This window comes from Ammospiza nelsoni, chromosome 9 (assembly GCF_027579445.1).
Source record: "Ammospiza nelsoni isolate bAmmNel1 chromosome 9, bAmmNel1.pri, whole genome shotgun sequence".
Classification (NCBI taxonomy): domain Eukaryota; kingdom Metazoa; phylum Chordata; class Aves; order Passeriformes; family Passerellidae; genus Ammospiza; species Ammospiza nelsoni.
This window is the reverse complement of record NC_080641.1, coordinates 12,245,265-12,268,413: the sequence shown is the minus strand read 5'-3', so window position 1 is coordinate 12,268,413 and position 23,149 is coordinate 12,245,265. Positions and strand designations below refer to the sequence as shown.

Sequence of the window (23,149 nt, the reverse complement as noted above, 5' to 3'; positions counted from 1 at the left end):
ATACCAGTTCTTCCTTAATGTTTGTCTTTTTAAAGTTCCACCGAGCATAATAGGTGCTGATAGCCCTGGTGAAGTGGCAGTCATCCTCAACCAGGAAATCCGTCTGGAATGCAGAGCCAAAGGCATCCCTGATCCTGACATTCACTGGTTCAAGGATGGCAAGTGAGTATATGGCAGCTTTTGTGGTTTGTGCCAGGCTCTTCCTCCCCTAGAGCAGAGAGGAAGGAGGTGCAATGTTTAACTACTTTGTGTTAACTTAGCGTCACAGAATTTGGGATGGTGTGAGGTGGTAAATTCTTTAATCAGAACTTAACATCCCACTTTCCTTTCTGAACTCACCCATTATTGGCACTGGCAGAGCAGATTTTGGGTTTTTGGAGAGAGATGATGGTTGAAGCAAGATAAGCAGAACCATTTCTTTGAGTTTTTTCTGTGGGCTATTCTACCTGGATTATTTTTCACACATTATTAGTTAAAATGCAGTTGTTTAGCTGAGATTTTTTTTCAATGGTAGATAGAACTCAGATGTTTTGCTGGCTAGTGCCTTGTGCAGTTCTGCATATATACATTAAAGGTCTGAAAGGTTATATGTACATATATATGTTTGAAAACATTTATAGCCTGCATGTTTCCAATTCTTCATCTCATCTTCCAGGAAAGCACAGCAGAAGAATTCTTAAACATTAGCTTAAAACCCAGCTGGGCTGGGTTTTTTTGGTGTTTAGCAATGTGGTTCAGTATAGGCATTGCTCAGGACTCACAGATAACTCTGCTGTGACAGTTCCTTTCCCTTTGCTATGGAGGATATGTTGTTTCTGTGTAGTAGTTGACATTTTGTTATCAGCAAAGGCCTGGCATGACTAAATAAATTAGGAAAAGGAGCTGAGATCAGGTGTGCAATTCTGGCTCTGGAGCTGGCATCCTGGAGGTCTAAGAAAGTACTTTTTGTGGTTTGGTTTGTTTTAGAAGTTAGGAGTAGAGTTAATCATAATAGCTTGTCACTGCATGTTGGTTCTTGTGGTTGAAGCTATTAATTTAGTGCTAAAGGACACTCTGGAATAGTACAATTATTGCAACCAAAGGACCTCTTCTTCTTATTGTCAGTTTAAATCAGTGCTGAAGGGGTGAGGGCAGAATTATGTGAGGCAAAATGGTCTCTGTTTCAGACCCTTGTTTTTGGGTGATCCCAATGTTGAGCTCCTGGACAGGGACCAAGTTCTCCAGATCAAGAGTGCTCGCAGGGTTGACAAGGGTCGCTACCAGTGCAGTGCCACCAACACAGCTGGCAAACAAGTGAAGGAGGTCAGGCTCGTTGTCCATGGTAAGTTAATGGAATGCCTGATCCCAGAAGATCCTCTTGTTCTACTCTGAAGGTTTCTTTTTGAATGGAGATACTCAGGCAAATGCAAATTAAGTCTCACAAAATTGTGTGTAAATTTAATTTAAGAATCATGTGTTGCCAAAACGACCTTTTAAAGTGTTTTTATGTATGAAGTTAAGTATGGATGTAGTCTTTGCATGCTTGGAAAAACACATTGAAATGTTGCTTATATGCTTCTTTTTCTAAATAGTGAAAGCAAAAAGTCTTGAAGGGTGTTCTGCTGTTAGTTTCAACTGAATTTTTATTATCACATTGTCTTCATTGTTTTGATCTGTCTTAGGGAGGATAAAATTAAGATTTTGATTTTAATACACATTTGGTCTTATTTTTCTTAACCTGGTGCCAGGAAACACCCTGTACTTCATGGGACTCAGAAATTCTTGTACCTGGAGTATGAATGATAGGGATTTGAGTCTGTTAGCTCTCGAGTCCTCCCTTGCTATGGATTTATTCCTGAGTGTTGTGTGTGATTCTGTGAACTTAATGTGCATTATTTCCCTCATCTGGGACATTTGTAAAGCACAGAGCACCCATCGGCACAGGAATGTGGCTGCACACCAGTCTTGGTGAGACCCTTTTCTATCAGGAACAAAGAGAATGCTGGAAGGACTTGCAGGGGATTATGGCTGAGCTGAGATTAGAGGAATAAAACAGCTTCCCCCACTTCCCCAGAGATAAAATCCTTGCAGATGAGTAGATTTATTTCGGGTTCTTCAGGTAAGATGAATTTGTGACAGAAGAATGGAACTTGTCTTTACTTTTATATTTCTCATTAGTCCCGGCTAGACAAACAGAAGCCCACAGAGTAAGTGAGGAACCTCAGTGCTAATTGTTGCTACTTCTTACTTTGTTTTAGCTGTTTAGCCCTGCTTTTGGCTTTGATATTTTCCCAAAACACCATATTAAAACCATTCCTCATCTCTGATAGAGAAGTGCAGTTACCTTTGAACTGGGTGTGTTTCAGCATATTCAGTGGATTTGAGGTTTTTGATACAAAACATGTTTAATTAGTAAATATTTCATTATGTTTTGGTAACTGCAGGACCTGTCTCAGGTGGGGATCCATCCATTTACAGACACTTTGCATTTCTGCAGTGGTGTTCTCAATGACCACTGTGGAAGTCAGAGGAATCTGTGGATGTACTGAGCATGTTTGGCAGCAGAGGAGTCAATGTGTCTGCCAGATGTGTCTGGTCCTTTCAGCAGCCATAAATGTAGTCGTTGCCAATTGCACTGTGTTTTTATTGCTTCTATAGAGATTTACGGACTCTTTATATTGGCTGATTTACACAAGAGCTTGTTTGCTAGAAAAACCCAAGTCCTGCTGCCTAGAGAGCAAGGGAAATGACTATGGGCCAAAAAGCTTCAAAAATAGGAACATAAAGCAAGACTGTTAAGCTCATACTTAGTCTCAAAGTAACTGACTTCACCCTCAAAAGTTTGGAGCATGGAACAGTTCCCACTGACGTTGTGGAGGCTCTTGGGTGTGTTTGGTATTTTCAATAGCAGGATCCTTGCTGGGAGGATGCACCTCCCAAGGCATCCAAGGATTGCTCTTTCTTTGGAGATGGGGAAGAGGGCTACCCAAGTGCATTGCAGGAGGCACGGAGGCCCAGCTGTCCTAACCTGCGTCATATTGGAGCCTGGTGGCCTTTTTTTTGTGTTCTCTTCATGCTTTCTACCCTGTGTGCCTTGAAGGACTGTACAGGTGATAGATGAGCTCTGCTGGGCAAAGAATCAAACAAAGCACAGCAGGAAGCGTTGGAAGGCTGATGAAGATATTTTATTCTTACAGCATTCTAATGTTTTGTTTAAATCTGCACATTGTTTGTACTCTAAGGCTTTAATGTTGTTGTTTTTGTCTTTTGAATTAGTCCCCCCCAGTATTAAGGGAGGAAACATTACCACAGAGGTATCTGTGCTCCTCAACAACCTGATAAATCTGGAATGTGAAACCAAGGGAATCCCTATGCCCGCCATCACCTGGTACAAGGATGGGCAGCGTGTGATTTCCAGCCCGCAGGCTCTGTACGTGGACAGAGGGCAGTTCCTGCAGATTCCGCGGGCACAGGTGTCAGACTCTGCCCAGTACTCGTGTCGCGCCAGCAGCACTGCAGGGGCTGCAGAGAAGCTCTTCCACGTGGATGTCTACGGTGAGGGACAGCTCCTGGGCTGCCTTACTGCTCCTGCACAACGGCTGTGGAAGAGATCTCCAGCCTCTGCTGCCTGGCAGTGCCTGTGATTAAATTCTGGCCTCTGTTGGCAGGGCTGTGTAGAGGGAGATTTAGACCTTCTGCTTTATGGGACTCTGACAGCTTTTGACTTCATGGAATCCGAAAATGGTGTGGGTTGAAAGGGACCTTAAACCCATCCAGTCCCACCCTGCCGTGGGCAGGGATACCTTCCACTGTCCCAGATTTGCTCCAAGCCCCATTCACCTTGGCCTTGGATGCTTCCAGGGATCCAGGCACAGCCACGGCTTCTCTGGGCACCCTGTGCCAGGGCCTCCTCACCCTCCCAGGGAACAATTCCTTCCCCATATCCCATCTAACCCTGCCCTTCCTTCACTGTCCTTGGTACCATGCTTTCTTCTACTCAGCTGTTTCTCTTCTGTGTATTTCCATTCTCTATCTCACATCTGCATGCTAAGCAATACTTAGTTGAAAGCACCATTCTGGATGGGATCTTTACTGTACTCCTTTAAGTCCTTCTTGTCTAGTTCCTCCCTCTCAAAGTACTGCATATCCTCTGTTTTATACAGCTGGTCAATTTTGAGCTACATCATCTGACTTCTCTGCTTTGCCTTGCCCCAGCAGCAAATTTTCACATGAAATTGTGCGTGACGTGATGGCAGATGGAGCCAGAGTGGATGGAACAAAACCATTTTCTCTTAATACATTTTCTGGCTACAGAATTAATGGCTTGCAATATATTTCTTCCTTTCTGCAGTTCCTCCAGTAATTGAGGGCGATGCTGACACAGCCCAGAGCAGGCAGGTGGTTGCTGGGAATTCCCTGACGTTGGAGTGTAAGGCTGCTGGCAACCCTCTCCCTCTCCTGACCTGGTTAAAAGATGGAGTTCCTGTGAAAGCAAGTGACAAGCTCCGTGTCCTGGCTGGGGGGAAGCAGCTGGAGATCCTGAACGCCGTTGAGGCTGACCAGGGCCAGTACTGGTGTGTGGCCACAAGCATAGCTGGAGAACAAGAAATCAAGTATGACGTTGAAATCTTAGGTGTGTGAGCTGCAGATTTATCAGGTTCCCATAAAGCTAAAGTGGAAAAGTTCCATAAAGCCTATGGTTTTATTTCTGTTGGTATTAATATCTTAAGATGAGTTAGTCATACTCTCTATCTAGCTGAGCTAGCACTGCACAAATTTTCTGTCCAGGGCTACAGGACAGTTGAAGACTTGTACTTTCAGGTTAGTTCTTGAAGGACTTTTGTGCATGTGGTAGGTAAATATTCTCAGCAACCTGTAAAATTCTTCTTACTTGTCTTCGGAGAAGAAAATCACAGAAATCCATTAGAAATATAATTTAGTAGTTGCCTCTGGGAGAGGACTTTTTCTCTGAATTTCTGTTGTGCAAATTTTGAACCTTATACTGAAAAAAATACTTTTTCTTCTGTATCCCTTGAATCCATTACACAGTCTGTATCTCAGTAGTCCCTTCTGAATGTCTTGAGGTCTTCTCCTGACATGGAAGAGAACTGCAAAGAGCTGATTTTTAGGTTTTGCTCACTTGAACATAATACTGAATGCAGATGTAGAGCATTCCTTCTACAGGTAAATGTCACTGGTCTTGATAGTGAAGGAGCTGTGTGCCTGTGCTTCCTTCCCAGATAGGATGAGACAGGGTGTCTGCATCTTTGTTTCTTTGTTTTGCTGATGAAGGGTGCCAAAAGCACACCCCCTCCCCCCCCATCCTTTCACAAGGTTCTTCTGACAGAATCTGGAAAACACAACCAAACAAGAAACAGTAAAAAAGTGAGAGCAGTGATTTGAAGCCACAAAATGTCACTGGGCAGATGTTTCCCTTCAGAAAGGAGCAGTGGTTCATAATGAATCAGTGTGTGTTTAACAGTGCTATTTGAGAGAGACTTGTTTGATATTTCTGATGTGTAAATGTTTCTCTGGATTTTTTTCTCTTACAGTGCCACCATTTGTGGAAGGTGGGGATGAGCTCTTGGGCTACATTGTGATTCTCCACAGCCCTTTGGAGCTGGATTGTTCAGCAAGGGGGACACCCTCACCAACTATCACGTAAGGGCACTGGTATGACAGTAGCAAAATATAAATAAACCTGCTGGTTGGTTAGGTGAGCTTAATGAGCCACCTCAGTGTTAATCAGTGATGGTTATTGAGTAGAGGACAAACTCCTGGCTCCACTGATAGCACCATCACTTGGCAACATCAGGATTTCATTTTAGAGTAGTGTGGTTTGTTGTGCCAGTATCCATGTCCTGGAGATGAGGATAGAAAACAAGACCAGACAAAACTTTAAGTCCTTTGCTAATGCAACTTAATGTCCCCTTTGTTCTGCCACCCATGATTGCTTTTGCTTTGAGAATTCCTCTCTGCCTCTGATAGTATCTGCTGTCCCCTTTCTGGCACTGTTTTTAGTAGCCATTCCCCAATACTCCCTTCTGATAAACCCTTTAATTTATGGCACTCAGACAAAGGGAATACAACCTGACACTTCCAGACTTCCCTAGAAATGCAAACAGAGTTACTGAGGCATTCTGTTTAATAGAATTGTGCATATTTTAAGATTGTTGTGATCTTACTTTCAATGACAGCTGAAATGGAACTTTCTTTCTGGTAGATGGTTCAAAGATGGTCAGCCACTTGGAGAGGAGGCTGGACACAAGGTCTTATTAAATGGACAGAAACTTGTCATCTCTCAAGCTCAAGTGCCAGACAGCGGCCGCTATAAATGCGTGGCTGCCAACAAGGCGGGAGAACATGAAAAGGAATTTGATGTTACAGTTCACGGTAGGTTACTCAAGGTGGGCAGGAAGCAGCAGGCTGCTTTTGTTTCAAATTGCTGGCAAGAAGGTGCTCAGACTTTTTATAAATGTTTATTTGCATTAGCAGGTTGTAAAACTGGAGAGGAGATTAGATGAAATAGAATCATAGAATGGTTTGAGTTGGACACCAGCCATGGCAGGGACACCTTCCACTAGATCTGGAAGTAGAAGTAAAGCTGCACTTACCTCTGGGATACTGCTTCTGTATATTTAAATGTACATTTTTAAATGAGGCAATGTTTTTTTTTTTTTTTCTGGTGCTTTTTGCAGTTCCTCCAACCATTAAATCAGCTGGGCCTTCCGAGAGAGCAGTTGTGCTCCACAAGCCTGTGACACTGCAGTGCATAGCCAGTGGCATCCCCAGCCCTTCCATAACCTGGTTAAAAGATGGACAGCCAGTAAACACAGCCAGGGGAAATATCAGAGTAAGCATGATTCTTTTATGGGATCCAAACCATGGAAGATAATTGCTGTAAGTTATACACATTAGTGCTTCTTTTCCTTTCGCTTCTCTCACACTGTAATACAAAAGTGCTCAAGAGCCGTCCTGCAGAGTCAGGGACTTTCTGCCGGATTAGGGTGGTGTCTCAGGTAATAGCAGTGTTCAGTCGACTGAATCTCACTAATCACCTCATATCGGGAGAGTCCATGAATGGAAATTCAGAATCTGTCTCCTTCCAGTTCTACTTAGCCCTTCAAGGTCAAATGCTTGTCTGCTGATTGTGAGGTGGCTCTAGCCACTCGTCCCTGTGAGGTGGGATTAGCTGAGCTGTTCTGTGATCACTGCAGCAGCTACCTGTAATTCCCTTTTCCTGGTGAGATCCTGCCTTTCCATGAAGAGCCCTCCTCAGTGCTCTCATGTTCTGGGGGTGAGTGCTTGCAGTGGCTTTGATTACCCATGGCTGGAGCAGTTTTTGGTACCTTGCCTGCAGTCTCCTTTGCCTGCCTGCCCCTCACCAGCCAGGTCTCCTTACACCTCTACAGCTCCTGATGCTGCTGTCCCAGGGACACTGAAATCTCTGACCCAGCAATCCTTGTTCCATGAGCCGGGGTTGGGAGGGGATGAGCCCGGCCATGTCTCCTCACCCCGAGTGGCTGTGCTGGGGGCAGTGGTGTCTCACGGCTCCTCTCTGTGTTTGGGAACAGCTGGAGGCCTCGGGCCGTGTCCTGCAGCTTGGCAAGGCCCTTCCCGGAGATGCCGCCCACTACACCTGCGTGGCCACCAATGCTGCGGGGGAGGCCCAGCAGCACACCCGGCTCCACGTGCACGGTAACGCGCCCAAACCAGGCTGTCCACGCGGCTCTTGCACCTGGGCTCACCTTGCTCTGGCTTTTCTCCTGCCTCTGCACGTCCACCTCTCCGTTCTCTTTCTCTGTCCCACTCCATTAGTAAGGAGTGAGGGCAAAAACTGGCTTTTGTGGAGTTTGACCTCTTTCCTGTAATACCAAAGGACACAGAAATTAATTAAGGTCTTTACAGGTACCTCTGCTGCTCAGAGGGATCCCAAAAAGTCAAACACATTTCTACTAACCCACCCCTCAGAAGGGCACTCTGTGTTTCTGAATCAATTTGTGATACACCACCGCTGTTATTACTAATTTCATCCAAGGTTTTTGTGGATATTGGTATTCCCCGTGACCCTAGGAAATGGGAAATTTTTACAGGAATAACTTTTCTGAGAAAGTAATATTTTCTTGTGCAGGGATTTTTCACCCTGTTTAAGAGGAATTTTCTTTTGCAGCTAAAAACAATAGAAAAAGAATCATGGAAACTTGAGAAGCTGTAATTTGCATGTGAATTTAATAAATGCTTTCACCATGATTTACATGTATTTGGCTTAGAAGTGGTCACGAAGTGTTGTGCACTGCTGATGTGACCCGGTGCTCAAAGGAGAAGTGGGAATCCTCAGGAGGTGCAGGAATAGACTGTGGCAATATTTTCACAGGGTATGGCTTCATTGACTTTTATTGCCAAACCTAGCCAGTAACTGGAAGGCGTTAAACTGAAGCGAGGAGAGGTTGCCGAGTCTCTGTGGGTGGGACTTAGAAAGAGGATCCGCATTCAGACTGTGATAATTGCATCACAACCAACTTCAGTGTCAGTCCCATGCTCATAAAGTGCTCCTTTGCTGTCAGTCTTCATGTTCAAACTCTTACTACCTGGCATTTCTGTCATTTTTCAGATTTTGGAACTTCAGGAAGGTAAAAGCTGTCTACACTACTCAGTTTACTATCACCAGCTGAAGTGAGAGGAGCTTCCCACAGGAAAGAATTGCTGTTCTGTGTTGTGTACCCATTACTTGCAAATCTTTAAGTTCCATTTTTCCTGGAAAAAAATGAAAATTAGCAAAAATAATGTTTTATTCCTCTTACCACTAATGAGATTATATAATTAGAGATGGAATTTCTTGAGAAATGCCTTGGTCACCCCGCAGCTGAAGCTTGTGCAACACACTGCGCAAAGTTTCTCCAAGGGTAGATGACTTTGTGGTCATATGCTCTGCTAGCTGGGTGGCTGAATTAATGGAAACTTGCTGCTTTTGTTTCTTTCCAGAACCACCCAGTCTGGATGATGCAGGAAAAATATTAAATGAAACAGTGGTAGTGAATAATCCAATCCATCTTGAATGCAGAGCATCTGGGAACCCTCTGCCAGGTATCCATGTGCACCTTGGGGAACATCTCATCAAGGGTTTCACCTTCATGTGTCTTTGAAAAGTAATGGATATGCTGAATGTGGAGCTAATTGTGTGATTTTAAACCAGCTAGAAACTGTGTGATGGGAAATGTCAATGTATGGGCTGACATGGAGGAAGGATTGAGGAATTCAGTGATCCCCACTGATAAATGAGTGAAAACTTATCACAAGTATAATCTATTCCCTTGTGATGCCCTGTCCACAGGCAAGAGCACTATTTGATTTCTACTGAATGAGCTTTAAACACATCCACTTTTATCTCCTGTCAATTCAGTATTTGTTAGTGTAAGGCAGGCCTGAAATAGTTTATGGATTGAGTGTGCCTGTCACGTGTGCTCATGTCTAGGATTTCTTTAATGTGTGGGTTTTGTTACCTGGCAAGATATAAAAAGATATATTATTATGAGAGCAATTTGCTGTATTAATTATTGTAGGGCAAAACAGGGGGAATTGTTAATAAGAGCTTATATCTAATATAGCAAATTATTCTCATGCTGATTATAGCAACATTTTCATATGAAAGGTGTTATTGCATTTCAGATATGCATCCAGCTTCTCCTTTTCTGCCTTATTAAGAATTAATTCACAGCAAAGTATTATTTTGTAGAATAATTTATACTTACATTAAAAATTAAAATATTGAGGAAGTAAAATGTTATAAAAGCATAAGAATTCTATGTCTATTTTATGCTCCTTTAATTTTGTTTTCCTTTATCCTCCAAATTTTCAGTTATTTTAGTTATCAACAACTAAAACAATGGATTTCAGATAATTTATGCAATAAGAACAGTTTGGTCACCCCTGATGTGATGCAATGGCACATCCTATTGTCAAGATATAACATGAGTCAGGAAAGTCAGAGCACAGCAGCCCACTGGAAAAGAGAGAAGCTGTGTGCAAGTCTTATCTATCAGTCAGGCCAGAGCACTTAGTGGGTGTGAGTCTTTCCACAAAACCCCCATGTGTATTACAGATAATTCTTCCATGAGCAGTAATTTCATCTGAGTAGTGAAGTAGTGCCAGCAAAGCCTCAATGACCCTTTCTCCTGATGCATGGTGCCATCTTTTGGCTGAGATGCAAAATCTGCAGATTTTCTTGGTTGTCAACTTCCTATAAAATTTTCTTCTGCAGTAACACCAAGTTTTCTGCTCTTTGTGTTCAGTTTTTTGATCTGCCAGTTACCCTTTGATTTGGTTGCTTATGTTTTGATTCTTTGTCCCAGGTAGTTCAGTTTAATGTAGTGACATTTTAAGGTAAAAGGTAAAAAAAATTGATGCATGTTATAGAATCCATGGATAGATCCTCTATCTCGTATTATATATCTCTGTAATATCTAGTGATATTATAGTATCCCTGGATGGTTTGGGTTGGAAAGAACCTGAAAGCTCATCTCCTTCCATCCTCCTGCCATGGGCAGGGACGCCTTTTATTTTTGTGTGGTTTTAAACAGCTGCACTTTCCCTTGGTATAGGATAAGTAAATTTCCTATAATTTACTTTGTGTTATAATTTCTCAATTTCAGAACACTTTTCCATAAATATATGGGGGATGTGGAAGATGATGTCAGATTTGCTGTTAAATTGTGGGGCATAGTCAGCAAATATTCCTATTTCCTGATTTTCTGTTCCGTTTTGTTATTCTTAATCACGACTAGTGCTGCCATTGACTGTTAAACGTTGGTGTGTGTGTGAAAGCTGAGGTGGCCAGCGTGACAGCTCTGTGGTGCCCCATCTGTCGGGGCTGTCAGTGATTTGTCCCCGTTCCTCCCCTGCAGCCGTGTCGTGGTCCAAGGACGGGCGCGCGCTGGGTGACAGGGGACAGGTGCTGCACATCGAGGGCGCGCAGGTGGCCGACTCCGGCCTCTACAGGTGCCTGGCTGCCAACGCTGCGGGCACGGCCGAGCTGCTCTACAGCCTCCAGGTCCATGGTGAGTGCACAACCACGGAACTGACACTCCTGGGGCTTGGGGAACACTTCTGAGAGCATTGAGTCCCAGTGAGCACTGAGCATTGCCTGGTGTGCCAAGGCCACTGCTGATCCATGTCCCCAAGTGCTCCGTCCATGCGGCTTTTAAATCCCACCACTGCCCTGGGCAGCTTTGCCAGTTGCTGCCTACCCCATCCATGAAGAAACTTGTGCTAATATCCAAATTAACCTCCCTACCCCCAACACAACTCGAGGCTATTTCCTCTTGCCCTGAATTGTGACACTTAGGAAGAATACATGCAGACTCCACCTTTGCTTTCCTCCTTTTTCAGTCTGCTTAACAGATTTGGTGTCTTTCATCACGTGATTACAGAATCTCAGGGTGGTTCTGGTTGGAAGGGACCTTACAGCCCATCCAGTGCCACTTCCTGCCATAGGCAGAGACACCTTCCACTGGCCCAGGTTGCTCCAAGTCCTGTCCAGCCTGTCCTGAGACACTTCCAGGGATCCAGGGGCAGCCACAGCTTCTCTGGGAATTCCATTCCAGGGCCCTCTCACAGCCAAGATTTCGTTCCCAATATCTCATCTAACCCTGTCCTCTGGCAATGGGAAGTCATTCCCCCTTGTCCTGGCACTCCATGCTCTTCACTCTTCTGTTTTCTAGCTGATATTGGAATAGGTCTTTTGAATGTGGAAAATGTGCCAAGGTAAGGCATTCCCAGGAAGAATGAATTTATGGAAGAGGGATTTTGTTTAAGGGATCATTTGAGCAATTTGGAGGCCTGGGCAGTTGCTGAGATTTGTTGTAGGTGACTGAAGTTCACAGTAGACAAAGGACACAGATCAAATGCTCTTTCATAATCCAAGTGCTGTGTCCAAGAAGATGAAGTTGAAGTGTGTGGGTGTTTGCTGACATGAGACACCTAAGCAAAAGCCTAGCTGGAGCTTTTGCACTGATTTCAGTGGCTTTTGGATGTGGCCATAATCCAAATTCTTACCTTTGATACATCCATGTGCATGTAGCCGGTTTTCTGTGGGAGTCTTCCATGCAAAAGTGTGGCCCAAATTTGGCACAGTGCCCCCAGCTGACGTGCACACACAGTATATAGTTCCTATTAATGTTAATTAATGACTTGGGCAGTATGTTTCCATGCATTTAATGACCATCATGGGAAAAACTGATGGCACGAGACACAGTCAAAGGCAATTAACCCCACCCAGTGATGAATTCCCAGGAAATCCTTAGAGCTAAGGTCATTATTCTAGTTAAATGGAAAATAACCCTTGAGTACACATGTGTCTTTTTAGGGATGGCAGAATTTCAGCAAACACATCTAGAATTTTCTAGGCAACTGAAATTTTCTAAGACACAGAGCTTCCACTTCTAGAACAGAGTATATGCAGTTGCAGCCACAAGTAATGGCATCAAAGGAACTAATTGCATTGAACTGTCCATGAGCCTGCTTCATTCAGCTGGTGTCCTGCCAGGCTGACAGTAGAGAGGTGCTGGAATTCACCATCCACAGGTTCATCATCCACTGTCCTTAGGGTTTATGAGATTGAGAAGACAAAACTTACAATGTTTTTCCCTCTTTACCAGTGGAAGCAATGACTCTTTAATGGAGAGCAGGCTCAAATGCCAAGTATTGAAAGTTGTGCTGCATTTATGGAAAGGCTGCTCTAGATTTCCGTGAGCATCTGCCTCTGTCAACTACTGGTCTTATTCACCAGTTTCTGTTGTCAATAGTGTTATCAGGTCTTTCTGGCATTGAAAAACAACGCTTGATACCTTAGGCTTAACACTGAATGGAAACAGGCAGGCTAACTGAAGGAATCTGGTGGAATGCAAGTTTAGTTAGAATTCATATGATTTCATTGTATTCATTCTTTTTTCACTTCTGTCTCCCCACTATAGCTTTCTCAGGCATTTGAGAACAATAGATGCTGTTGTACTGCAATAGGAGGAACTCTGGGGAAAAGATGAAAAAATTATAAAATCCTGTACCTTTTTTCTGCCCGTACTGCTATTGCTGAAATATATGTATGAGTGAGGAGAATCACAGAATCATGGAGTGGTTTAGGTTGGAAAGGACCTTAAAACCCATCCAGTTCCACCCCCTGCCATGAGCAGGGACACCTTCCACTATGCCACATTGCTCCAAGTCCTGTCCAGCCTGGCCTTGGATGCTTCCAGGGATGGCGCTGCCTCAGCTGAGGTACAGGCTCTTGGAGGTTGCTAAATTCATTAATGAATCTTATTTTCAGTGCAGAATTTTCACGTTTTCTCCGCTCACACAGAGTGATATGTATGAGTAGCTCACACCATTCTCATCTCTTTGCAGGAGTGACTTTAAACATTAAGTTTTTATCTGATACTGACTTTTAAACTTTATCACTAAGTTATTAGTGGTAGTAGCAAATAGAATAGTTTTAATTCTCCTAGTGCATGAAACATCTTCCTTTTTAAATGATTCTTGTCTCCCTTTCTACCAGAGCCCTACAACATTTGCTAGACCGTGTGCCTAGAGTAAGTGCTTTAGATGTTCCATTGCAATGTTTTGTGTCATCAGAGAGGCAGATGTTTTCCAGTCTAATCTGATAAACGTTTCCATATGCTCTGCCAGGGCAGTTCATCACTCTGTGTATGGATTTGCTTTATGTGGTTTATATGGTAAACTCCTTTCTTTAATCCCTACCACTCCTAAAGTCTTTCACAAGGTCTAAATGGAATAGTAGAAGAGTTTGAGGGAATATTTTCTGGCTTTATGGTGTGGTTCCTGGGTTTCACAGCTGTCTCTGGGCTGTGGGCCCAGTCCCACATACCTTGCTCACAGTAGTTTCACTGCAGTTATCTGCCTGCTCATGCTAGGGAAGAGCAGGATCTGGCACAGAACAAAGACATTACAAGAGTTCAGCAGGAGTAACATGAGAAAAGAGAAATAACATCCAAAACTAGGCAGCCTGTTTCATTTGATTGTGATAAATATGCTTATGTAGCTGTTACAGCCCTTTTTCTATGTATTTTTTTTCAGTGCCCCCATCCATCTCTGGCAGCAGTGACATGGTGACAGTAGTGGTCAATAATGCAGTGAGACTGGAGTGTGAAGCCAGAGGCATCCCTGCCCCTATCCTGACATGGCTGAAGGACGGGAGCCCTGTGTCCAGTGTCAGCAATGGCCTCCAGGTACCAGGGACAGATCCTGCTCTATGGTGTTCCCTCTTGTGGGAGGAGGATTTTAAGTCAGGGCAGTTTAATGGAAGAGAATAAGATGGATAATTTGGCATAATAATAATATAAGGCCTTTTGCTCTGGAGTGGTTGTGTGAGTTTAGCTCCAGTACTGTGTGAAGTGGAAGATGGAGATACATTGAAATAAAGTGGTCCTTTTAGCTGATGTCATACTGAGTAAATTTGCATCAACAAATTTTCCACTTACTGGGCAGAAGAGGAAATTGAGCCAGATTCCTCTGCTGAAGAGATCTGGAGAGCTCTTACATACAACAGTAATTCAGAAAAGAAAACCAACCTCTGATATAAGGAGATATTTCAGAGGTAGAATGAGATGCCGTGATTGGTTTTTGGAAGTTGATTTTATAGTCTGAAAGGGAAGAGGGGGAATTTGTGTTCTGTGGGGAGTGCTCAGGGCACAGACAAAGGTGTGATAGCATGTTTGAAGCTGGTGGGAGGGAGGGGTTTCCAGATGCTGCAAAGTCTTGAGAATGCCATGAATTCCTTAGAGACTGGCATGAAGTTAGGATTTTGCTTTTGCAAGTCTGGATTAGAAGAGAACACTGGAGTGCAGGGAGATGGTGGAAGGCAGTGGGAAAACAAGTGTTCCATTTTGCAAGGAGCCCTAGGAGTTCCCCCGGCTGTGTTTGGCACTGGGGTGTGCCTGAAGGTGCTGTGCTCCCGTTGCAGGTCCTGTCAGGGGGCCGGGTGCTGGCACTGCCCAGTGCCCAGCTCAGTGACACGGGGGCATACACGTGTGTGGCCGTCAACGCTGCGGGGGAGAGCCAGAGGGACATCAACCTCCACGTGTATGGTGAGTGACAAACATCTTCCTTTTGGCTCTGAGAGCTGCTCTTCAAGCTTTAATGTAACACACTGGACCCAGACCCTGAGCAGTGGTGAGTAAAAATAGTCTCAGCCTGTAATGGAAGGCCAAGTGAGGAGGAGTGGTTTGTGTATGGAAGTTAAAACATATATGCACATTCACCTTCATTTACTAAAGCATGTAGGTGTGTCCTGTGTATCCTTGAAGAAATGTAACTACATCAGTGAATTTACAGGTCTAATGCATAAAAGCTCATTTACAATTGAGAAAAGAAAACACATGTTTGTGTAAACCAGATGGATCTGCCAGGTGAGAGATATTCTTGGGCCCAGTGCTCTGTTGTCTTTATGGCACCAGAAGGAGGTACTGGGAGTTCCTCATCCAGCTCTGCAGTTCCCATGCCATTCCCAAGCCTTGCTCTGCCTGCCTAAATGGAGGGCACTCTTTTAGTGTTAAATAGTGACACTGTGTTGAGTCCAGCCAGTCAGCTCTGTCTCCTTAAAGGAGCAGGAAAGAGGTGTTTTTTAGTTTGTCAGTTTTCCAGATTGTCAGTGAGTTAATTCTGAATTTTTTTGCCTGAACCTGTGTAAATTCATTCTCCCTTCTGATTCAGGCAATGGTCTCAGATACCTGGTGGGATTGTTGAGATTATCCTGTGCAGGATTTTGGTGATCCCTGCAGGTCTCTTCCAACTCAGAATATTCTGTGATTCTGTGCTTTCTTGTAACTTGTATGAATTTCATCCTGGGTTTTTTGTAACTTGCATCAGATGCCTTTTCATATTCATAGAATGGTTTGGGTTGGAAGGGAGCTTAAAACTCACCCAGTCTTACCCTGTGCCATGGGCAGGGACACCTCCCACTATCCTAGGTTGCTCCAAGCTCCATCCACCCTGGCCTTGGATACTTCTAGGGAAGCCACAGCTTCTCTGGGCACCCTGTGCCAGGGCCTCACCACCCTCACAGGGGAGGATTCTTCCCAATATCCCATCTAACCCTGCCCTCTGGAAGGCACTTCTAATTGTCCTGTCCCTCCAGGCCCTTGCCCAAAGTCCCTCTCCAGTTCTCTTGGAGCCTCTTCAGGCACTGGAAGGGTCCCTGAGGTCACCCATGTTGTGTTCTCAGAGCTCGTGGGTGCTGTGCCAGCAGGGATGCCAGGGGGTGTGACTGTAGCAGGTTTTGTGTTCCCTTGGACATCTCAGAGGATTTGTCCAGCAGTGAAATGAGGATGAACAATAATCTGACATTTGTTTTACAAATGTTTCAGTTCCACATGTGTAGAGAGGCATTTGGAATTGAGTCACCTTTGTGGTTTTGCTTCTGCTTTCAGTAGGTCAGTGGACTCTGCCAGTCTCCAGCATTATGGCAATCCTCCAGCATTATGGCAAACCTTGCAAAAAAAGTTAGGAGTTTGGATGATGAGTTCTAAGAAGGGGGCAGCTGGCCAAGTTATTTGTTCCTGAGTTTGACTTTCAGAAATGTCTCCCTTGGATAGGGTACTCCTGACTGAAATCCTGGTGACTTTTGCATATGGAAGGGGCAGTTAGAAACCCAGGGCTCTGCTGTGGCAAGTGAGCCAAAGTTAATATAGGCTGGAATATTTCATGTCTAGAGCAAGGAATATCAGGGTCTCCTTTGGAGTTTGAGGACAGGTGTGTATGTCTGTGTAATGTGACATAGGTATATTTATTATTCCTCTTTTATTTTCTGGAACCTCTGTCCATTTTAGCTGGAGGAAATGAAAAGAGTTAGGAGTTGTGTGTGTTTAAAATTAATGTTGTATTAGAAGTTGGCCAGGGTTGAGCTCAGCTGCAGGACCAGCTTGAATGAGGCTGTCACCAAAAAGTAATATTGCTCTTCAGACTTGCCTCATAAGAGCAATCTAATTAAGAAGCCACAGGAGGAAAATTATATGGAGTAGAGTTGGAGCTGAGTTGGTTGGAAATGTGCACTGAGCCAGGAATTGGAACAAGCCCGGTTACTTACAGTTACTATGAGCATAATTAGATTAATTTTAAACCCCATTCCTTCAGAAATAAGTGCTTTAGTGTCTGTGTCATAAACTCAGTTTCCTTTTGAGCACATTTCAATTCATTGAGCTGAGAGGAAAAGTAAATGGTTGAAAAGTCTTTGGAAATAAATTTGCCTTCTGCAGGAATGGATCAGCTTCCAAGTCTCAGTTCCACAATACTCATAAAGAATCTGGACCTTTGTGAGTTCTAGAAAGATAAAAAGATAAACAGATTTTTTTTTTTCACTTACTATATTTCTTATCCACAGGGACCAGGCTTTTCCCTAAATTATTTCCAATCTGTGAAATCAGCAGCTCTGCTCTGTACTTCCTGGGCATGTAACACAAAGCTTGATTGTTCCTGGTCTTTCAGGCCACCTCGACAGCTGTCTTGCTGTCCCCTGAGTGCCACTTTGAGACCTGTTCTGCTCTCCCATGTGTGAATAACTTACTGTGCTTGTTCTCACAGATGGCCCCACTGCCTCCCTTCTCACCCCAAAGTTCTGTGCACTCAGACCCTCAGTGTCTGGGGTCATGGATCCCAAAACTAAAGGACAAAGGAAATGTCACCATAAAAGTTCTTGTATTTGGTCCTGGTCAACTTCTTGGGGGCAGTATTTTGTCTGTGTTCTTTTTGACTCCAGCCATGAACACTTCCCCTGTGGAAAATTTCTGATTTGCTGTGTTCAAGGTTTAGTTCTTAATTGCCTTCTCAGTTACTTTTGTTTTTCTGCTTGTGGAAACACAGAATTAAAAAATAGGGGGGGAAAATGTGTTTTCTTAAATCCTGGCACTGTTCAAGAACAGCTGATGGGTTTCAATTGAAGTGTCCAATGTTCTGGTGTTTTTTATTTCTGCACAGAAAACTTTCCTTTCAAAAGGAGATTTTTCTACTGTCTGATTTGGAAATAATAGTGTAATAATGAGGTTATCACTGGACTGCAGGAAAAATGTAAATATAGTGCTCAGTGCCAACAACTGCATTAATTGGTAGATACCACAAATCTGATACATGAGCTAATTGTAGATTATCATTTGTCGATTAAGTCATTAACCTATTGACTTGCTTGCTGACCATGAATTCTGTATATGACTTATTCTGTCAGCTGTATTTGGCCATCTCTGGACAGCTTATCTGTAGGTCAGAGTTTTCCTTAAAGCTTCTTGGCACTGTCTGGAGCAGCTTAAGACATTTTTTACTTCTGGCGTTGATTGTTATCTCATGAGCTTTTTCAATCAGCAGCTCTTTTTCTTTCTTCCAGGAATGCTTTCCCCCATTTTTATGTACTGGGCATTTTCCTTTCTAGCTACATTTAAGGGGGTTTTTGCTACTCTTGGCTTATCCTTATGATTTCTCTGTAGCTGATACCTCACTAGTGTTATTTTGTGTGAAAGGTAGTCTGTAAATATCAAAAATTATTATTGTTGTTTTTGTGGTATAAAGGAGACTGAACTTGTGTGTAGCTGAAGGCATGTGGTTTTATCTTTGTACAGTGAAGTCCCTTAACTCCACATTATGTATGCTCTGTGAAATCTTCAGTGCCCAAAGGTCCCTTGGTTTTAGCAATAGGACAAGAGCAAAGAGCCTCAGGTCGTGCTAGGGGAGGTTCAGATTGGATATTAGGAAAAATTCTTCACAGGAAAGATGGTCAGGCGCTGGCCCATCTGCCCAGGGCAGAGGTGGAGTTGCCATCCCTGGAGGGGTTTAAGACCAGTGGATGTTGCCCGTGCTGGGGAATGGTTGGCCTGGATGGTCTCAGAGGGCTTTTCCAAGGTAACACATTGTGTGATTGTGTCGGTGCAGTCCCTCCTGACATCGTGGGCGAGGAGCAGAACGTGTCAGTGCTGCTGGGCCAGGCGCTGGAGCTGCAGTGCCAGGGCAGCGCCGTGCCCCCGCCCCGCCTCGCCTGGCTCAGGGACGGGCGGCCCTTGCTGGAGAAGCCAGGCCTGAGCATCTCTGCAGATGGCAGCGTGCTGAAGGTAAGCTGGGCAGGCAGGGCAGGCTGGGCTCGCCCTGGGGAGCTGCACCCTCCATGGAGGTGGGACAGCAGAGTAGTGTGTGAGGAGGGAGGGATGGCAGAGATGTACCACAGCTGGCTGGGTACAGAGCTTGCTGGATTCATGCTCTATTATTAATATTCTGGGAGACATATGTAAAAATAGAATTGAAACCTTAGCCCCCTCTCGCTGCACATTTCATGAGTAATTATGTAGGAAGAAGAAACTCAGGTTTTCCTTTTGTCCCCAGATTGAAGGAGCTCAAGTGCAGGACACTGGACGCTACACTTGTGAAGCAACAAATGTTGCTGGGAAAACTGAGAAGAACTACAATGTCAATATTTGGGGTAAGATTTATTAAGCTTATTCCAGAAATGGGAACAAGGTTCAGAGCTGAATTATGATGTGAGACACTGAAATCCTCTGTAGTTCATCAACACTCAGCTGCTAGGGCTCGTACAGGGATATATTGTTGTGTTTGCTGTAGTTGAGCAGGCTTAAGGCAGTGCACACATTTTTCAAATTGCTTTAATTTAGTTCTAAATTAACACTAGTTACAGGCCTTTGTTGAGCTTGCAGGAATGAGAGTAGTTAGAGCTATAACTAGCGAGTGGCATCCCTTCTTATGGCAGGGGCTTGGAACAAGATAATCTTTAAGGTCCCTTCCAGCCCATACCATTCTGTGAGCATGATTCTACCTGGGTTTGGATCCATAGCTTTTATTCCATTTAAAGTAACATGCCAACTTTCCACTTACTGAAATGTTGAAGCATTGAAAATTCAGATAAATAAAAGCTGCCTTACAAACTTATTAGTGCTGCATCGTAAAAACAGCTTGAATATTTTTTTTCTATGGCTCTATGATGAATATGGCTTAGGACATTATTTTAATAATTGCTTTTGAGAAGATTTTCTGCACCATCATTTTCTTCTCATGCTCAAACTGAAATGTCCCTGTTTTACTATTGTTAATCAATTTCTTACTTTGGAGTCACAAGACTAGAATTACATACGAGGGTTTGTAACACTAAAATGACATTTTTCAGTTCAGTTTTCAAGTCTGACATTATTAAAAGATCCATTCATGGCATTTGAGTTAGCGGTGGATGTTGTAGTACCATGCCATTTTTCCATGCTGAAGCAAATACCATTTGCTGTGCAGGTCAGCCTCTGCTTGCCTCTTTTTCTCCCAGACTTCTGCACAGGACCTTTGCTGGAGGGATTTAGATTTGTTCCATTATGCCTTTCCAGTAGGGCCTTTCCAGTAGGATTTGAATGGAGGAATAATTCTTTGCTAGTTAGCAGCTTTGATGGGATAAGCTTGATAGAAACCACAGGCTGCCTGTGAAAGCCTCTGTGGATAATTGTTTAGAATTATAGCTTTCATTTATGCCCCGCATCCAAAGTCCTCCTTGCTATATTTTGACATTTTAAATCCAGGAAATGTATCCTTCAGAGGATCTGTGAGAGCTAAGTGTGGATCCAGGAGCCAGCCTGTGAGTTAAATGAAGAGAATAGCACAGGCTTGTCCTGGCTGGAAGCAGGACAAATCAAGGGTAAAGCAGACAGTACCATAATGCCCTTGTTGTTTCAAACCCCACACATCTGGTTGCTGCTGGAGAGCTGGAGGTGTCAGAAGGAGACACTGGATATTGTCACATGCATTAAAAAAGTGCTGCATAATTTGCTCACCTGGGAGGTTTTATTTGCCAGGTTCAACCTACATTCTCCTCTGCTTTTTCTTGGTCTCTACCTACTCTGTTTTCATCTGATCAAAATGATTCCCTGGTTCCTAAGAGGCAATTAGCTCTTCCCTAGGGATTGAACCAAAGCTTTTTAAGACTGAGAATCAGAGTAAAACACTGGTCCCTTTTGTCTGCAGCTGGTTTAGAGTCACAGAGCTGTAAAGCAGAGTGATCCTTCTGTTGCAGGAGGGTGATCAGAGCGGGGGGATCCATAGCTTTGGATGTGGCAGCCAGCGTGCTGATGCAGGAAACATTCAAAGGAAAAATGTAGGCTGAATTTTAAAAGTCACTGATGATGATGATCTCTGTGGGTTTATTAGCTGAGGCCATGAATGAGGTAGGCTCTTAGAGCTGGAGTCACTTGACAAAGTTCCCCAAACCATCTTTGTTTGGTGAAGTCCATTAAAGGCAGCCCAAATTAAAGCCTGTGCATGCAGCAACCCTTAGAGCCCAGAAGGATGGATGCAGTCATTCCCAAGTGTATTGTTCCCTACCCAGGGCCTGATTAGCATTGAGGAGACAATCCTTGTCATTGCTTCAGAGCTGAATGGGAGAGATTTGCATGAGGGTCACTTGGGGTTTACTGCTGGCTAATAATGTATTGTTTCAAAGACTGCACTTATTTGGCTTTTCTTTGCAGTGTCACCAAGTATTTCTGGCTCAGATGACAGCTCTCAGCTGACAGTCAATGAAGGGAGCTTAATTAGCCTCATCTGTGAGTCCAGTGGCATCCCACCACCCAGCCTCACCTGGAAAAAGAATGGTGGGTAACTGCCAATTGTCTGTTTTATAAAGCAAATGGGATAATTCTGACCTGCTGGGTTTGCTTTTCATCTTGTGTATATTTCGGATGGTGTGTTCTGAGGAGTTCAAATGTGCAGATACATCTGCATAATCCTGGCATTGAGTAACGTGAGCTCCAGGAGTAGATTATTCCCTTCTCTCTATCTCACCTCTGCTTGGATTAGGTGTTTCTAAAGTTGCAAGCAGAAGTGCTGAGATTGCTCAAAAATGAACTGTGGAGCACTTAAAATGTTTATTTACCATGGAGCAACAGGACAGCAGCACAGTGCCCCATGCCTGGAAGTGTTCCAGACCAGGGTAGATGTCTTCTGAGCAAGTGGAAGGTGTCTGGGCCCATGGCAGATAGTTGGAATGAGATGGTCCTTAAAGTCCCTTCCAACCCAAACCATTCTGGGATTGTAAGACTTGTTTGTGGATCCCAGATGTCAGGGCCAGGGTCACTGGGAGTCCCTTGGTGTGAAGTTGAGTTTCTGCCCTGTGATCCACTGCATAACATAGATTCTCTGAGCTGGTTTTAAATCTACAGCCATGGCACCCTGCCAAGCGGTGAAGATACGTGTAGTTGTAGTCATTGCTTTGGGGATTCACCAAACCCTTTCTCTCCTCCCATCTTGTTCAAGAGTAGTCTGCACACCTTGTGCTTTAGGGGTCAGTTACATTGCCAAACACCTCTTTAGGAGGTGGCAGACAAAGCCAGCTATTTTCAGCACCTTCTTTTAGCACTGCTGGAGAGAGAATACAGGACAAAATAAGATAATTTACTTTTCCAGTGTGGTAATTCTTGTGTTATTAATCAATCTTAGTTATATTTGTGTTTTTCTAAGCAGAACAATGCAATATGGTATGTACTTGTTTTAATTAATTCTGGCTCATGAAAAGAGCAGGTTTTAATTACAGAACACTTTTTCCAATGCATAACATTTTCAGAGAACAGGAAGTTCTTTTTAAACCCTGTCTCTTGGAAGCTAGAAAGGCCTTGTATGACATGTAAATGCACTGCAAGGCTAATGTGTGTACACTTAATGGCAGGAAGGAGACTTAAACCTGCTAGAAAGTCTAGAAAAGCAGTTAGAAAGGAAGAGTCTGTTTTTCAGCATGTTGACATTTGGTGCACTTTGTAGAGAGGACTTCAAAGGCACAAGAGGGAAACGAAGATTCAGCTTGTTAGAAGTATCCATGGCAGGTGCATTCCTTCTGTCAGGAAGTCTCCCTGCAGTTTGGAAAGATGAAAATGGATAATAACCTGAGGTCTCCAAGACTGAAGAATCTGCTCAGAGAATGCAGTGGGAGTTTGCTGTCATGTTTCTACTGCGGATTTCCTGAGAAGAAGCCTGTGACACACAGCACATAGTTTGAAGCCTATAAACTATATATTTCTAAGCACTGGCTGTGCAGGGTGAGACAATCATATGCTGAAAAGTGAGTCACCTTTTACTGAAAGTGCTGGGCTTTCTGCTCAGTGGAGGTGTTCCAAACTCTGGATCGATGTGAGTGAGAGTCAGTGTG

The 23,149-nt window shown here is 43.8% G+C and overlaps 1 protein-coding gene across 1 annotated transcript in view; it reads left to right on the top strand.

The window, feature by feature from the left end:
• Positions 1 to 23,149, top strand: part of HMCN1 (hemicentin 1) — a 164,598-nt gene that overhangs the window by 81,178 nt on the left and 60,271 nt on the right. Inside the window, exons 29-43 of the mRNA XM_059478185.1 lie at positions 36 to 162; positions 1,167 to 1,321; positions 3,256 to 3,534; positions 4,331 to 4,612; positions 5,532 to 5,640; positions 6,203 to 6,372; positions 6,678 to 6,832; positions 7,554 to 7,677; positions 8,962 to 9,063; positions 10,881 to 11,033; positions 14,065 to 14,216; positions 14,951 to 15,074; positions 18,901 to 19,076; positions 19,345 to 19,441; positions 21,480 to 21,602. Coding sequence (XP_059334168.1) covers positions 36 to 162; positions 1,167 to 1,321; positions 3,256 to 3,534; positions 4,331 to 4,612; positions 5,532 to 5,640; positions 6,203 to 6,372; positions 6,678 to 6,832; positions 7,554 to 7,677; positions 8,962 to 9,063; positions 10,881 to 11,033; positions 14,065 to 14,216; positions 14,951 to 15,074; positions 18,901 to 19,076; positions 19,345 to 19,441; positions 21,480 to 21,602 — 2,328 coding nt within the window. The remainder of the gene's footprint in view (positions 1 to 35; positions 163 to 1,166; positions 1,322 to 3,255; positions 3,535 to 4,330; positions 4,613 to 5,531; positions 5,641 to 6,202; positions 6,373 to 6,677; positions 6,833 to 7,553; positions 7,678 to 8,961; positions 9,064 to 10,880; positions 11,034 to 14,064; positions 14,217 to 14,950; positions 15,075 to 18,900; positions 19,077 to 19,344; positions 19,442 to 21,479; positions 21,603 to 23,149) is intronic.